The 17660-nt window shown below is 35.1% G+C and overlaps 1 protein-coding gene and 3 long non-coding RNA genes across 8 annotated transcripts in view; 3 read left to right on the forward strand and 1 right to left on the reverse strand.

The window, feature by feature from the left end:
• LOC107642052 lies at positions 10611–12879 on the forward strand. Its single transcript, XR_001620592.2, has 4 exons — positions 10611–11109; positions 11574–11728; positions 12040–12102; positions 12346–12879. It is a non-coding gene; the product is annotated as an uncharacterized LOC107642052 (long non-coding RNA).
• LOC107642053 lies at positions 13275–13597 on the forward strand. The gene is made up of 3 exons (XR_001620593.2): positions 13275–13309; positions 13382–13449; positions 13548–13597. It is a non-coding gene; the product is annotated as an uncharacterized LOC107642053 (long non-coding RNA).
• Positions 14345–15226, forward strand: LOC107642054. Its single transcript, XR_002363532.1, has 2 exons — positions 14345–14577; positions 14712–15226. It is a non-coding gene; the product is annotated as an uncharacterized LOC107642054 (long non-coding RNA).
• LOC107642055 (uncharacterized protein At4g15970) overlaps positions 16534–17660 on the reverse strand; it is a 4873-nt gene continuing 3746 nt past the window's right edge. For all 5 annotated transcript variants that reach the window (XM_021124440.1, XM_021124439.1, XM_016345379.2 and 2 more), the window contains exons 4-5: positions 17034–17518; positions 16534–16731 (exon numbers count right to left, since the gene is read on the reverse strand). In XM_021124440.1, coding sequence (XP_020980099.1) covers positions 16728–16731; positions 17034–17518 — 489 coding nt within the window. In that variant the 3' untranslated portion in view covers positions 16534–16727. The remainder of the gene's footprint in view (positions 16732–17033; positions 17519–17660) is intronic.

Genomic DNA, 17660 nt, shown 5'->3' on the forward strand with positions numbered 1-17660 from the left:
CAAAATCGAATTAAATTACTAATTAAATCAATAGAACCTGGATTGAAGAATGCTGTAGAACCCTAGAATGCTTGAATATTGGAATCTTAAATGCTGAATGCTTTGGCATTACTTGTTGAATTGGAAAAAATCAACGGGGGTGAATGTCTAGGGTTTTAGAGATGTTCATATTCTCGGAAGAATTAAACCTTGTTAATCTAATTCTAAAACTTGCAAATCTCTGTTCATGACGAATCTAAAGAACCGATTTCCGATATCTCGGCTCCTCGATTTCTTTTTAATTAACCAACCGCCAATGTCTTAGTCAATTGATTAATCAAAGAGGTTAAGTTCAAAAATATGATTCAGTTTCTCTATGAGAAAATACAATTCTCGAGAATTGTCTTAATCCAAATTATATGCCACGTATTCAAAACTAGGGTAATAACAAATATTGTGTTGTCTTTCACACTTAGAAAACTACCACGTCTAGTTGATTTAGAAAGCCATGTGAAAGAGTTTTCAAGCACGATTTGAAAATCAGTTCTGTCGAATCAATTAACAAATCCATAACAGGATTAGCACACCTGTCGATGCTACTAATCCTTTATTGATGAAGAACGAAACACTCAATCATAAACAGATTAATACAAAGCTTTAAAACGAAAGAAAACTGATACTGGTTTAGTGACTCATGCTGGTTGCAAAATCAAAAGTAAAAATGTTGCAGAAGAACCTCGTCCTGGCTGTGAATGTAATTCACTTATTTATACCTAGTTTTCCTCTAATTCAAATATTAAAAACCTAATCTTATCTTAATAAGAATAATTAAGATAATATCTAATTAGTTCAAATCTGAGAATTCAAAATATAATGAAATCAAATTCAAACTAATTAATTACAAAATCTTCTTCAATCTTCACTTGAAATCAAATTCTTAAAGCTGGGCCTTGAGAATTTAGCATTGGAAGCATACTGGGCTAGGTGATTTGGAGCTAAGCATGGCACACCCCCCTTAAGTTTGGGTCAAGGCGTGGCATGCCACGTATCTCACGTGGCACGTCCCCTTGTGTCTGGCTAGGGCGTGGCACACCCCATTCTCGGCATGGCTTGCCTGGGCTTGGGATTGCTCCCAGGGATTAGCTTGTCTTCATGTGTGACACATCCTCCATGTCTCATGGCACGCCTTGCTTGATTTTGACATGGTGTGGCACACCCTGCATCTTCTTCATAGGGTGTAGCACGCCCCTGCATTCCTTTCCAGGGCGTGGCACGCCCCTGCATCCTCGTGGCACTCCTAGTTCTCAATGTTCAAGGCATGGCATGACCTTGCCTGCCTCTCCAGGGCTTGTCATACCTAGGCTTCTCCTTCTTCTGCATGGCTTTGCATGGCTTGATTCTTACGTGCTAGGCTCTTGATCCTCCATGCCGTGCTTTGCTCCCTTAACAACCTTCCTTTGCTACATGATTTGCCTTTCTTTTAACTATATTTCTTTGAAAATAATTAGCAAATACCTCAGTAGCAAAAGATAACTAAAAGCAATGAGATTAGAAGTTGAAACTATAATTAAACCTAAGAAAACAAGAATTAAAAGTGAGAAAAACAACAAAAGATGTGAACGCATCAGCAACAATGTAACTGCAATTTTAGGAGGTTTGTCAGAAGAGTATGGACCTTTTATCACTGCAATCAATGCTAGAGAAATACCAATTTTAGTTGTTGAACTAGAATCTTTGCTGTTAGTGCAAGAAGGTTGGATTGAGAAGTTTACCAAATCAGACTCCAAAATGATTCAAGCGAATATAGCTCAAAAGAAGTATAACAATGAAAGAAATACACAAGAAAATTTTGGCTGAGGCAATCAATTAGGAAGAGCAAATGGAAGAGGTTATGGTAGCTTCACAAGAGGAAAAAGTCGTAGATATGGACCTCCAAGAGGCACGCAGAGGCAGAGGTTATAGGCTATCAAGAAAGACTCACTTGCCAAGTTTGCAACAGATATGGACATTTTACCCTGGATTGCTGGCATAGATTCAACAAAGACTTCTCAGGTGCTTCCAGTAGCAACAGCTCCAATCATAGATCACAAGCCAACTTCACAATTGCTGAAGCATTTGCAGCTCCTACCACAGTTTATTACCCGAATTTGGATGCTACTCACCACATGACACCAGATGCTAGCCAATTTTCAGAATACACACCTTAAAATGGAGCTGAACAAGTGCAAGTTGGTAATGGTAACTCCCTTTTCATTTTTAAATTGGTAGCTCACTCTTTAAACTATTTTCATCTATAAACTCCTTTAAACTGCAAAATCTTATGCATGTTCCTGAGCTTACAAAGAATCTATTAAGTGCACAAATTTGTTTGTGATAATCATGTATGGATTGAGTTTCATGTTGATAGATGTCTGATTAAATATCAGGATATCAAGGAGACTCTTCTCCAAGGGTTGGTTGATCATGATCTATATTCTTTCGGTCTAAACAATAAAAAAATGTCACTCACTTCACTCGTCATGTCTGTTAAGAATGAAGCCAATTTCAAACTTTGGCATTTAAAGTTGGGAGACCCCTCCTCAGATACTATTTCTCGTATCTTAAAGTCTTGTAATGTTCTTTTCCAAATTCCTAATTCAACTTGTGTTTCTTGTTGTTTAGGAAAATCTCATCAGCAACTTCCTTTTTCCTGTTTCTAGCACTGAATATAATAATTCATTAGAACTTGTATACACTAACATTTGGGGTCCCTCCCTAATTTCTTCAATAAATGGAGCCCGTTACTATTTGTATTTCATTAATGCTTGCACCAAATATACCTAGATTTATCTTTTACAACACAAGTCACAAGTCCAAACAGTTTTTATGCAGTTTAAGAAAATAGTAGAGCTACAATTAGGAATAAAAATTAAATTGTTACAATATGATAATGCTAAGAAATACATTGCACTAACAAAGTTCTTGAGTAGTGAAGGAATTATTCATAGGTTTTCATGTCCCTATGTACACCAACAAAATAGAGCAGTAGAACGAAAGCACAAGCATATCACCACAATGGGTCTAACTCTCTTGGCATAGGCAGGACTACCATTGAAATATTGGGGGAAGGCATTTATAACTGCTGAACATTTGATCGACCTGCTGCCCACATTAGTATTAAACTACAACTCCCTAGCTCTAAAGCTTTTTAGCAAGACATAATCCATGGATATATTAAAGGTGTTTGGTTGCCTTTGCTTTTTCCCCACGAGACCATACAACAAGCACAAGTTATAGTTTAGGTCTGAATCCTGTGTTTACCTTTGAATCTCACCTTAACACAAAGGCTTCAAACGTTTAATTAGCTCAGGCAAAATTATTGTAACCAGAAATATCATTTTTGAAGAAAGCATCTTTCTTTTCAAAGAAGAAAAAATTAGTTTCAGTTCAGATGCAGCAAACAACTCTTCCTCACTCCCAATACTTCAATAATCAGTACCATCCATCCTCTTAATCCACAACCTACCACAACACTAAATGTAACCAACTTTACCCCTTACTCAACATGATTAACCACCTATCCATCAAATAACACAACCACCTCCTTCCCTTATCATTCCTAAACCTGTATAATCTACTAGTCCCTCTCCCCAAGTCCAACCCCAACCTGTCCACCCACCTCTCCCCCTACAACAACCACCAAATAACAACTAGAGCTAAATGTGGTATTAGGAAACCAAGACTCTTCTTCATAGAAACCAAACCTTTAGAACCTAAATCAGCAAAAGAAGCCTTGATAATCCCTCATTGAAAACCAGCCATAGATGAAGAATATGCTACACTCATGAGAAACCACACATGGAAAATTGTTGAATTATCCCCTAACCAAACTGCAATAGGCAATAAATGGGTGTTTCAAGTAAAGTATCACCCAGATGGCTTTATAAACAAGTACAAGGCGCATTTAGTTGCTCAAGATTTTCATCAAAGATCCAGTTTTGACTACAAAGAAAGCTTCAGCCCAGTAATTAGACCAACCATAATCAGAATTTTGCTCACCTTAGCTCTCTCAAAAGGGTGGCCAATCAAACAACTTGATGTGAACAACGCATTTTTAAATGGTGATCTCAAAGAAGAGGTTTACATGAGGCAACCATTTGATTTTAAAACTGACAGCAAATACCAACATGGTTTGCAAATTAACTAGGTCTCTTTATAGTCTCAAATAGGCACCAGGGGCTTGGTTCATGAAACTCACTGAAGCTCTAGAAAAGATGGGATTCACATCAACAAGATCTAATGTATCACTGCTCCATAAAACAAATACCTCATCCATAGTATTTCTTCTCATCTACGTCAATGACTTAATTGTCATGGGTACCTCAATTGCTGCTATCTCTGAAGTTGTCAAGAACTTGAATGATCATTTTTCTCTCAAGAATATGGGAGACTTACACTACTTTCTAGGCATTAAAGTTAGACCAATTTTAAATGGATTGCTGCTCACTCAATCTAAGAACATCTTGGACTTGATTAAGAAAGCTGGACTGAAAAATTACAAGTCGCTGCCCACAACCATGACATCCAATCTAAAATTAGCAGCAAATAAGGGTAAATTATTTGAAAATCCCACTCTATATAAATCCACTATTGGGAGCTTGCAGTATCTAACAGTAACTCAACCTGAATTAGCTTTCTCAGTATATAAGGTGTATCAATTTATGCAAGCACCAAAGGACGGTGAAACGCATTCTTCATTATCGTCAAGGTAGCAGCACCCTTGGTTTGCACCTTCAAAGATCATCCAACCTCAAAGTAACTGGGTATAGTGACTCAGATTCGACATCCGATCTTGATGATAGGAATTCCACTGCTGGATTCTGTGTGTACATGGGTCTCAACCTTGTTTCTTGGTCTTCCAAAAAACAAACATCTATTTTGAGGTCAAGTACAAAAGCTGAGTACAGAGGGGTGTGTATCCTTGCCACTGAACTTGCCATCAAGCAACTGCTGCTTGAAAATCAAATTATTCTACTTGTGCCCATGATGTATTGTGATGATCAATGAGCTATCCTAATGTCTGCCAACCCAGTGCAACACTCTAGATCCAAATATTTTGAGATTGACCTGTACTTTCTTCGAGATCACATAGCCAAAGAAAGATTACAGATCAGCCATATTCCTGGGGATGTTCAACTTACTGATATCATGATTAAAGCTATTTCTTCAACAAAGTTTTTAGAGTTCAAAGACAGACTCAGGATGCAAAGCCAAGACACCCTGAGTTTGAGGGAGGATGAAAGGATATAATAGTAAATGGAAGCTAGTGAAGTTAGTTAAGCTCATGTGTATAACACAAACTGTACTCTCATGTACTCTCATCGTAATATAATTTCACTCATTCATCTTCTCTCTCACATATTTTTTATCTCTCTATTCTGTGCCCTAATTCTCATTCCTCTGAACCTGAGCCTTAGGAGTCCGATACCTTTCAGAGTCGAAGCAAGATAAAAATGATAACATCTTTATACGGATGATTAATGATGAAGGACAAAGGACCGCCTCGTAGTAGCACACTTGACACAATGATAATAGAGCAATGATAATATGCTAAAACAGTGATAGCTAACACAATAGTCTAGAATTGGTGGCAGCTGAATGATGAGCAAAAATTATTACTCACGGATACCAGCAAGTGCATTGGATCGTTCAAGTAATACCATGGTGAGTGGATATCATTTTTATGAGAATTAAAGGATCAAATTAACAATGATTAGTTTAAAGCTACTAATTAGACAATTCAAAACAGAGAAATCAAGTTTAAACAGAAGCAATAGAATAGCAAAGTGATGAAAAACAATAATGATAGGGATGTTAAGGTTTCGAAAATATTCACTCTCTAGGAAAACAATGTTTATGCTTTATTTATTTTGAGGCATGAAAAGATTAATTCATGACAAATTATAAATAATCAAATTCCAATTCTTTGAAAATTCAAATTTTCTTAACTTAATTAACCGCTAATTCTGTAGTCAATTATTCAAGAAAAGAGATTAATTAAGCACAACTCCGATTTATATTCATATAAAATTCAAGAGTGATCCTAGGTTGAATTATATGTCCCTTATTCAAGTTAGTTCTAAACCAATTGAAGATTATGAGAATTTATAAAACACACTTTTTAAAACACTATTCCTAGTCAAATTAAAAAGTCATGAGAAAGAGTTTCCAAGCAAATTCCAAAACAGAGTTAGAATATTTTTCAACAATTTTAATCCTTAAAAATGAAGAACAAAAACTCAATCATGAAATAGATCAAAGTATAAATCTCAAAATAAAATAAACACTTAGATTAATAATCCATAAAAGAATAAATAGAACTCCTAACCTTAACAATAGAAGATTAGTTTCTCATGGTGAATGTAAAACAGAGATAAATTATTTGGTGTGATGTGTATTTAGCTAAATGCCCCCTACTTATTTAAATTCTAAGCTAAGACCTAAAACTCAAATTCAAAACAAATCAAACAAAATCAAATCAAATCTAATCAAATCTTTAGTAATTAATCTAAATTAGAGAGTGATCTTATCCTTAAATTCAAAACAAAGTGGTTCCTTGAACTTTATCAAAATCATGGGCTTGGATGTGGTCTTGGGTTTGGCGTGTAACTTGGCAAGAGTGGCGTGGCACTTGGTGAGAATGGCGTGGCACTTGGAATAGTTGGCATGGCACTTGGACTTTGGAATTGGCCATGGGCATATAAGTTAAAGTTTGGGCCTGTAACGCCAGCTTTTGGCCTCTTCGAAAGCGTGGCACTTCAATTTTTGGCGTGTAAGGCACTGTTTTTGCGAGCTTAAAGGTGCTGATCGTGCGTGGCTCAAACTGAACGTCCACTATAAACATATGGATACCATTCTGAAGCTATAGATGTTAGCTTTCTAACGCCAATAAAATTGCCTCATTTGGACCTCTATACCTCATGTTATGATCACTTGAGTATGAAGAGGTCAAGAATGACTGCATTTGCAAATTCTCTTCAAAGGTGTTGCACGCAAAGCTTCCCTTTTTTTTCCTTGGCGTTACACGCCACTTCATCTCTCTGGCAAAGGAGTTGCATGTCTTTTGCATGGCGTGGCACACCAAGCTTTCTTGGTTCCCCTGGAAGGATCTTGGCACTCCCTGACCTTTGGCCCAGCGTGTCATGCCATGCTTCCTTGCATTCTTGTCTCCATCAAAGGTGTACGACGCCAAGATTTCTTCCTTGCTTGCACATTGTAAGCCAATCTTAATTTGACTCTCCTGGAAGTGTCACTTGGCTTGGGCATTTTATGCCACTCTCCTTAGTGCTTCTAGGGACTTGTCTTCTTGTTCTTGATTCTCTTATGTCTTGTCTAACATTTTGCAACAATCTCCTACATATATCAAAGCGACTCCAAAAAATATTGATTAAAGCACAAGAGTCTCAATTATAATAAAAAAATTACTAACTTTATTTAAAAAATTATAAAAAAATAACTAAAAAAAAGGCAAGAAAAGAGAGCACTAATATTCTTCTATTTTTGAAGTTCTTTCTTTTTTATTTCTACCTCATTGTTAGAGTAAATTTTAGAAGGTTAGATTTAACGGTGTTTGTATAGTTTTTTAGAGTATTCGAGAATGCTCTAAATGGTTCCAAAATATTCTAGAAGGTACCAAAATACCCTAGAAGGTTTTAGAAGATTCTGGAAGGTCATAGAGTATTCTAGAATAGTGTGGATATATATAGAAGTATGAAGAGTAGTATGGATAATCTAGAAGTATTTAGGAAAATATAGTAAGATAGATATTTGTAGTAAAGGTTTTGGATGATCAATCTAGACCGTTAATTAGATTTAATTCTAACCATCTATTGAGAAGATAGATAGCTATAAATAAGGGGTGAGAGTTAGAGTTTGGGTGTGTGAGTCATTTGTAACAAACACTTGAAAATTAAGGGTGTTCATTAGGTAACTACTGAGTTTTCATTCATGAAAATTAAGTGTATTTTTACTTTGTTGAGAGTAAAGGAATATATGTTGAAATATATGCTGCTAATTATTGTTATCTATTAGTATTTGTGATTTTCTGCTCATACGGGGATAATTAGAAATCTAAAATTGTTGTTATTTATCTTGTTATTATTGTCTTATATTTCATTAGAAGTTATGCTCTTAGCTGATCAGCATATTTTAATACTTGAGAATTAACAAATTTTTTAAAAAATTTAAAATTTAAGTCTACTTTCGGGATGAATTTATCCGCCAATAATTATTAATTTAAGTGTTAATTAATAATATATTAACATCAGATTTATCAGAGATGAAATTCAACTGTAAAAATTACTAATAGAAATTTTTCGATAGTAATTAGCAGCAGACGGAAAAATCCACCGGTAAACAATTATCTGCGAGATTTATACCGCCAAATTTATTTCGATGGTAATTCTGACGGTATCCGATGAATTTCTTGTAGTGTCAAGTGGGAGATAAGATAACGATTAAACTTCTTCCACAAAAATTCAAGGCATTTTCCAAGGTTTATAAGGACTTGATCTGCAAATAGGAAGGGTCATTTGAGATTATTGGGCGTGTTAGGGAGGTTGCTTACATAGTACAAGTCCCTTCCTCTATAAACATCTATCCCATCTTCCATATGAGTATACTTAAACCATATCATGGAGACCAAGAAGAACCGAGCAGAGGTGATTCAAGTCATGCTCCGTCTGGGTTGATTAGATCCTTTGATAAGAAAATCGAAGAGATCTTAGCTAATCGCATTGTGAGACGTATAGGAGTACCACCAAGTATCCAATACTTGATCAAGTGGAAAGGACTCCCGATAGCCGAAACTAGTTGAGAAGCTTGAGAAGATCTGTGGCAGTTCCAAGAACAATTAGAGTACTATCATGAACAAAACGTGACTAGGACATCTGTGTAATAGGTGGGGAAGAATGTCACGGTAAATTTTAGAAGATTAGATTTAACGGTGTTTGTATAGTTTTCTGGAGTGTTTAAAAATACTCTAGATGATTTCGAAACGATTTAGAATGTCTTAGAAGGTCCCAAAATACCCTATAAGGTTTTAAAACATTCTAGAAAGTCGTAGAGTATTCTAGAAGAGTATAGATGTATATAGAAGTATGAAGAGTAATATGGAATAATCTAGAACGAAGTACTTAGGAAAATGTGGTAGGATAGATATTTGTAGTGAAGGTTCAGAATGATCAATCTGGACCGTTGATTAAATTTAATCCTAACCATCTATTGAGGAGGTGGATGACTATAAATAAGGGGTAAGAGTTAGAGTTTGAGTATGTGAGTCATTTATAACAAACATTTGAACAATAAAATGTTCTTTTCACTAAAGCTTCTTTTCTCTTGTGTTCTTAGCTTTTTGGTTAAATATTGAGGGTTAGACTAACTTGATCTTACCTTTTGAGTAAGTCTAAATACCAATACGGTAGTGTTGGAGTGTATCCAATGCTGTGACATCATCCTTATATAAAAATATATCTCATTTTCTTTTATTAGAAAAAATTTTCATAGGATGTTTTTTTTTTAGTTATATATTTTGCTTTTTGTTGTCGATCATGATCAAATAGACAAATAGAGTTAATAAAAAGTATCAGTTGAAAAAGTAAGAGAGAAAGGAAGGAAAAAAAAAATTGTTTCATTGTAATTCAAGTTCGGTGAACTTAGTTTTGACTTCACTAGTTTTGCGGATTTGGTTTGAAACTTTGAATCCATTGGTTTTGCTGAGCTTGGTTTGAGCTCACGAGTTTGATTTGAATCTATTGGTTTTGGTAAGCTTGGTTTGAGTTTACTATTGGTTTTTATGACCTTAGTTTAGACTCATATATAGGTAATTGATAAATTTGATTTGAATTTATTGGAATTAATGGTTATAATTAATTTGATTATAATAAAAATTCGACCGTAATTTATAATGGAGAGCCTCATTGTACTTGGAGGATAAACCATGATATATAGATGCACTGCTGTTTTTATCTTTTTCTATTTCATTTTTTATTTCTGATCGTGATTAGATAAAATATAAAAAATCTCTTGCATAATTTAATTTTTGCACTAATTTAGAGCTGAAAGGATAAAAATTATTGAGTGTCTTTGATTTAACCCTTTTCTTCTATTTAAAAAATTAAAATTTTGTATAAAATTTAATCTCAAGATGTAGCTTTATAATTTTAGAGCACTACAAGAAAAAAGGCCTATGGCCACGCTTTTTTTTTTCTACGCTTTAAAAGCGTGTCCAAAAGTGGTCAATGGCCACGCTTTTGTGAGGGTGGCGACTGAATAGAGATTTAGCCACATTTTTTCTTGCTACGCTTCAAAAGCGTAGCGAAAAGGGTCAATGGCCACGCTTTTATAAGGGTAGCAATTGATTCGAGATTTGGCCACGCTTTTTTTTTCTACACTTAAAAAGCGTAGCCATAGAGAGAAATAGGCACGCTTTTAAAACGTGGCGACAGAATTTTGTTATAGGGTCATTTTAAAAGCGTGGCCATTTCCTCTAACTCTTTTGGCACGCTTCAAAAGCGTGGCCAAAAGGTTTCCATAAAAAAAAAAGAATTTCAGAGAACTCCCTTCAAAATTACTAAGTTACCATTGCAATACACCATCTACTCTTCCAAACTTTAACTTTCTCCTTCTCACAATTGCCCTAACACATTCAGATCAGATAACCCTAAGCCCACACACGAAGCGACAATTGCTCTCTAAGCCCTCCAGATCAGACAACCCTAACCTTGTCTTCATTGTGCCTCACGAAGAATCCCCTAACCGCGATGAGGAATATCAGATCGAAGAACCCCTAACCTTTCTTCATTGTGCACTCCCCGAAGAACGTTGCCGGCGCGCGCGATACTTTTGTCGGCAATCCCTCTTCCGACCCGTAACCCTCCTTTAAGTTTCTTCTCTCTTTTCTCGACACTCTCTCCCTCAAGCTCACTGTGGCTCACCTCTCTCACGGCTGGTCTCGCCGTCGACCCCTCTCTCTCCGGTTTCACGCTTCTCTCGCGCCCGTTTCAGACTCAAGCTCGTCGCGCTCTGTCACCATTGCAAGCTCGTCTTTTTGCGTCGGCCGTCAACGCTTCCTTCGTCATGAGTTGGTCCTGGGTAGTGAGTTTCATCTTCCTTTGGCCCTGTTAAGTCATCAGTATATCTTGAATTTGTTGCTGAAAGTTGATATTGTTGCTGAAATAATGATTCTGCTAATTTTGTTTTGCTGTAAATCATATTCCGAGAATTGAAGTATAAGTTTTTGTTGCTGAAAGTTATTATACTTAAATTTGTTGTTAAAAATGATCAATGGGCTGAATTTGTTGCTGCTAAGTTGAATTGTTGCTGAACATATCGCTGAGCAATTTTGTTGTTGTTGGATAACATCACTGTTCTTTTAAGTAGCAAGTAGATTTAAACTCTGTAATGAAACCAGTGGGATTTATTTTAAAAATTACAGTTTTTAATATATGGATGTTTTAAAAGTGCATGAGTTAGTTGTGGCTGTGTTGTGTTGAATGTGTTAGTTAAATTGATTTTTATTGTTAAAAAATGAACTAAGTTGCTGTCTTCTTGTTAAGGTTGGTAAATTAGGAACTGGGAGGATGAAATTGAGTTAGATGGAGAAGTGATTGAATTGAGTTACCGCGGCTCGTATCCCTGGTGGCAATTGCTGAGAGGAAGTGTAGAGAGAAGCTCAGCCAGAGCTTCATTGCTTTATCTGCCCTTGTTCCTGGTATAACGTTTCATTTCAAATAAATAAAATGAAGATAAAGGCTGCACCATGACAAAAATCAGTTTGGAATAGTATATTAAATTCTCTTGGTCATTGTTTGCTCCTCTGTCTGTACTTTTCAAGATGGATTGCATCTTCTAAATTATCACTTCTATTGCAATAGTTAATGCTCTATTATTTGGTTTTGCATTGAAATATTGCCTCAAATTAATGATTCTATAAGCTGATGTTTCTGTGTATGTTATATAGCATTCTAATACAATTGAGCTGGATATTTTGTATTTGCTAACTTGTTTACTCTGTTGTTTCAGGTGTTCACTACTATGGCATTCATCTTGTTCGCTGAAGAGAATGTTGACATTGCTGTTGTTGAGGTAAATTATCTATTTTCTTCACTGGTAATTGCTTCAGGCTATTAAGTTATTGTTCTGATTTTGTTGTTTCTATGTTGCCCCCCCCCCCAAAGTCTTGAGATAATATTGGCTTTGTCTAAGCCAACATAATGGATAGTTCTTGATAGTGTTTAATTGTTAATATTGTCTTTATTTTAAAAAATTTAAACCTAAAACTGTGAGATGGCCAAAGTCATAATGTTGTATTTTTATTTAATTCTACAGGCTGGTTTAGGGGGTGCTCGGGATGCAACGAATGTTATATCCTCAGTTAGGTGTTTCTCTCCATGATCTTATTTTCTCAATAATAAGATATCTAAACTTGAAATGAAATGACGTTTTTCTTGGAGACAAAACACGCTACAACTGCATAGATACTAAATTGAGGACTATTGACAAGGATACAATCCAATTCTTATGTACATGACTAAATGCAATAGTAGCTGCATTGAAATTATTTTGTCCTACTCCAATTACTCAATGCTCATTAAAAAGAAGCATATTTAAATTAGCTAGAGAGCTTTCCATCTTTGCCTTTAGGAACTGTCGTTTGTTTAATCCTTGCATTCTATACGTAAAATAGACCAGAAATAGTTATTGATATGAAATATCCTTTCATTTATGTCTTAATTTAAAGCATAATAACATTTTTTGAGAGAAAAATACCCTAAAATGTCTGCAAAGTGGCAAAACAGGGATCTTATGTTGCTGTGACAGCTAAATAGGATTTCCTTTTTGTCGGATGGATTGGACCTATCTTCTATTGATTTAGATTTGTGTTAATGTATAAATTTTAAAATTTTATTCTTCATACATAAACACCAGAGCAAAATAAAACTTTTCTCTATATTCTTGGTACAGAGATGTTTATCTTTTACAATTTTATTACCATTATGGACAATATTGTTTATCTTTTCTCTATATTCATGGTATGCCAATGGCTGCACTAATTTACTAATTTGTTTACTAATTTGAAGGATAAAGGCTGCACCACATACTCCACTTAGGCTGCGTGATGATCCTGAGGTGAATACCTTTCATATATTAGGTTCAAATTTCATAAAATGGATTGCATAACTAATGATTGGTTTCATTTCTTTTTTCTCAGAGAGGATCTATTTTAGAGAAACTTACAGAGGAGAACTTACAGGATTGGGGGCTTTTGCAAGACTTCTATCGTTTTGTGAAGGTAACGGAGCTTGTATAGTTTCTTTTTTAGGTTGTTTGTACAATCAAGCATTACATTAATTTATCCTGGAAGCTCAGAGACAGGTAGGAGAGACATACCTAAATGAAAAGAGTTCAAGATCTCATCAAATTATCAGATTGGTGTGTGCCTTTTCATTTCTGTAATTAAATTCTTGTACTTTTTATATCTTAAAAAATAATTAAAAAAAGCTCCTAATATTGAAATTGTATTGTTTCAGACAATAGAAAGTTCTGCCAAGAAATTCCTTGGGCAAAGATAACTCAGCCAGAAAAATTCATGATGTGTTCTGTGTTTACTCTATGCTGAGATTGAACTGGAGCTGTTGCATTGCCTTTAACTTGACCAGAAAAAAGATATGAACTTTGAATGGAATGAATTATATTCACTGTTCAATGATTCAACTCAATCAGTTCCCGCATTCATTTTTGTTGACTTGTTAACTTTCATTGAAATCCTTATTTTGCTAGTCTAGCCCTAATCATTCTTATTATCTGCTGGTGTTATTGCATTTGATTTTCTTTTACTTTACAAACAGTAAATGTTTGAATTAATGCTTAATGTATCTGATGACGATGCTCTAATTCTGATAGATTGTAGGTGCAGAAAATTCAGTTTTAATGTCTGCAGCTGAGCAGATATTTAGCGCCGGTGGGAAGAGGATGAGACCGGCTTTGGTGTTCTTGGTCTCACGGGCTACAGCAGAGCTACTTGGCTTGAAGTAAGCATAAATTGTCTCTCAATCATGCACACACACATTATTTGCATGTTGTGGAAATTCTAGTCATATGACACAAATATTTTTGATAAATCTCTTGGAGAAGAGGTAATTTTATTTCTATCATGTCTGCTTCTGCTTCCCTTACATGTGTTTCTTTTTGTAATTCATATTTGAATACTGCCAAAATTGTGGTTGCAGATAAGAGCTAGCCTAAATGAGCATTTTGGTTCCTGTAGGGAGATCTCGAGGGTGTTAGTCTTAAAAGATTTCGAGTTTGGAGGTCCTAAATGGTTTGTTTCTTCTTCAAATCCTTTTTCTTTTCGTTTATTTTTAGTGTAAAAGATTTGCTATTTCATTTTTTGTGTATCCTTTTGTTTCTCAAGTTGGATGCTCAAAATGATTGTGTTACGTGTTGCTTTGAGTTTAGCAAATTGACACCAGGTGTAATTTACAGTTTTGCCTACATCGACTTCAAGGATTCTTCTAGCATGAAGAGAGCTCTAGAACTCAAATGAAACTGAACTTGCTGGTGGTTATTACCTCTCATTTGAAGACAGTGTTTATTATTAATTTGACAGAGTGTGGCATTGGCTTTGATATGATAATTAACTAAAAGTTTGATTTCTTATCCATTTATTCATTATTAATTTTTATTATTTATAGCTTGAGAATGAGGACATGCTCTATCTACTTTCTATTGATGATAATGAAGAGCAGTGCATTCAAATACCATGTTGATTTTTGGTTATCACTGCTAGTATTTAACAGGTTATGGTGGTTGATGCTGAGGCATACACCTATGATGATAAGGTCATCAAGAAAGCTGAAGTAATGGGGAAGCCCGAAAATCCTGAAGAAGAAGCTACTGTGGAAACTACTAGAGCCATAAAACATCATCAAGAAAGCTGAAGCAATGGGGAAGCCCGAAAATCCTGAAGAAGAAGCTACTGTGGAAACTACCAGAGCCATAAAAACTTCTCAGTTGTTGCTAAATGCCATTGAAATCCTGAAGAAGAAGCTGGATGCATGCTGTACGTCTCTGAGCACATAGTGGAGGCTGATGATTAGTTTGGTGAATTGGGTGCACATATGTGAGGAGGTTGATCAAAATTATTGTTAGATAGGATGGCAAAGTTATTGGAATTGTAATTCATGTATTAGGAATACATTGCGTAGTTGTTATCATTTTTATTTTTGATATTTTGTTATACTGTCATGTGATTAAACATTTTTTTTGTGAAAGTTTATGTATGTTGGATTAGTGGATTTAAAATTATTGGTCATTGTCTAAATTTTAAAATTATCTATTAATTTTGTAAGGTTTTATTACAAAGATTAAAAAAGATTAAAAAAACTATAGGTTACTGAATAAAGTTTTTGCCACGCTTTAAAAGCGTAGCTGTATGTCTTGCTATTGGCACGCTTTAAAAGCGTAGCTGTATCTCTCTCTATTGGCACGCTTTAAAAGCGTAGCCATATGTCTCTCTATTGGTATGCTTGAAAAGCGTAGCCATATATTGCTATTGGCACGCTTTAAAAGCGTAGCCATATCTGGCACATATGGCCACGCTTTTAAAGCGTGGTGATCTTTAAAAGCGTGGCAAAAAATAAAGCGTGGCGATAGAGCAACCGGCACCCTTGCAATTGTGACCCTTTCAAAAGCGTGCCGATAGTTCAAAAAGCGTGGTGAAAAGCTATCGCTACGTTTTTTTTACTTTTCGCCACGCTTTTAAAGCGTAGCAAAAGGCATGTTTTCTTGTAGTTAGGGGTGGAAAAAGGCCAGGCGGCCTGCCAGGGGCCTGCAGCCTGGCCTGTGTTTGGCCTGGCCTGGCCTGGCCTGTTATAAAATAGGCACAGGCCCAGGCTCTTTTAAAAGCCTTAATACGTTAATAGGCCAGGCCCAGGCTTGCTAATTAGCCTTATTGGCCTGTCAGGCCTGCCTGGGTCTGTTAAAATATAATTAAATATATAAATAATTATTTATTATAACAAAATTATGAGATATTTTAAATCTATTATATTTTATTATAAATATTTTTGTATATTTTAAATATATTATAATTTTTTTAAATAATATTTTTATTTTTGTAAAAAAAAAAATATCAGGCCTTTTAACAGGCTTCAGGCCAGGCCATACTGAATAACAGGCCAGGCCTAATACCTTATAAAGAGCTTATAACAGACTGCAGGCCAGGCTCAGGCCAATTAACTGTATGACAGGCCAGGCCTGTTAAGAACAAAGCCTGGCCTGGCCTGGCCTGTTTCCACCCCTGCTTGCAGTGGAGAGATTTGCCTCTACCATAAATAAACAAGGTAAAAGAAATATTCTATCTTATGCACAATATCTTTTACTTCGATCATTTTGCGCAAAATTATCTGCAAATGTTCCATTGTGTAATTTGAGGAGGATAAAAGTAAAAATGCTTAACAAATTAAATATTAATTAAAATGGGAGAATAACAGATATATATTAAACCAAAAGATATTGAAATTTGCAATTGTATTTTAAACAAAATTATAAGATAAATTCGTAGCACTTGAACAACATTTTCTCCGTGTCCTATATAGTATTATCAATTTGCTTACATCCAGTTTATGTTCCAACGAGAAAAAATTGGCATGACAATCTAGATTAATCCTTTGCTATGAATGATTGATGATACAATTCTCCTAACTTCATCACCTATTCATAGTGATAACAAAAATCAACGTAAAAGAGTTATTTAATGACCAATAATCAAAAAGTAGAAACTATAAAAAAAATTAAACAATGGGTTTATTTTTTATCGGTAATACTAAAAAGATAATAATCAGAAATTAACTTATTTAACCTAATGTATACATTTTGATACTTAGTAGAAGAAACATCCTAATACCTAGCATAAGCACCATCTAGAGAGAAATTTTGGATTCACCCAAAGACATTTGGCTGGTTTTTTGCTGATACCCTCTTGATTCCTAGCATTTTTGTTATTACATTATTACCTGCAATGTTTTGGGACACTCCAAGAATGATGTGAGTAGTGCTGTTTCTGATTCTCTGGCAATGCCGTATAATTTCTCCAATCATCAAGCAAGATTTTAAGATCATCGATTTTATTCTGCAACCCTTTGCAACAATTGGCATGCATTGTGCACACTTGGTTGAAGTCCTTGCTAGGTTGGCAAAACCCTCCAAAATATGTTGTGCTTAGGAACCTAATCTTCACATTCATGGCGGAAATGTTAGGGTGCATCTTGATCATGTTAAACGCATTTTGATCATGCATTCTTCGGTATATTCTGCTTGAGTTGAACCAGAACTTGTAGAGCCAAATGCTTCTCTCATTAGACTTCACATAGCTGAAGCCTGTGTTTGGAGCGTTGTTTAGGTCCGTCGAGTTTCCATTGAAATCGTCGCAAGAACTTTGGAAATCTGCATCTCCATAAAATTGTTTGAACGGGTTCCTTAGCCACATTATATCTGTATCCTATGAAAAAAATTAAAGATAACATTTTATTCTCTTTATAATTGATTCATCATTCATGTATTGACATTTACTTTATATATAATATTGGAAAATTTTTATAATGATTTTTTTATTAATTTTGATAACTATAGCTACACTGATT

Source organism: Arachis ipaensis, chromosome B05 (assembly GCF_000816755.2).
Source record: "Arachis ipaensis cultivar K30076 chromosome B05, Araip1.1, whole genome shotgun sequence".
Classification (NCBI taxonomy): domain Eukaryota; kingdom Viridiplantae; phylum Streptophyta; class Magnoliopsida; order Fabales; family Fabaceae; genus Arachis; species Arachis ipaensis.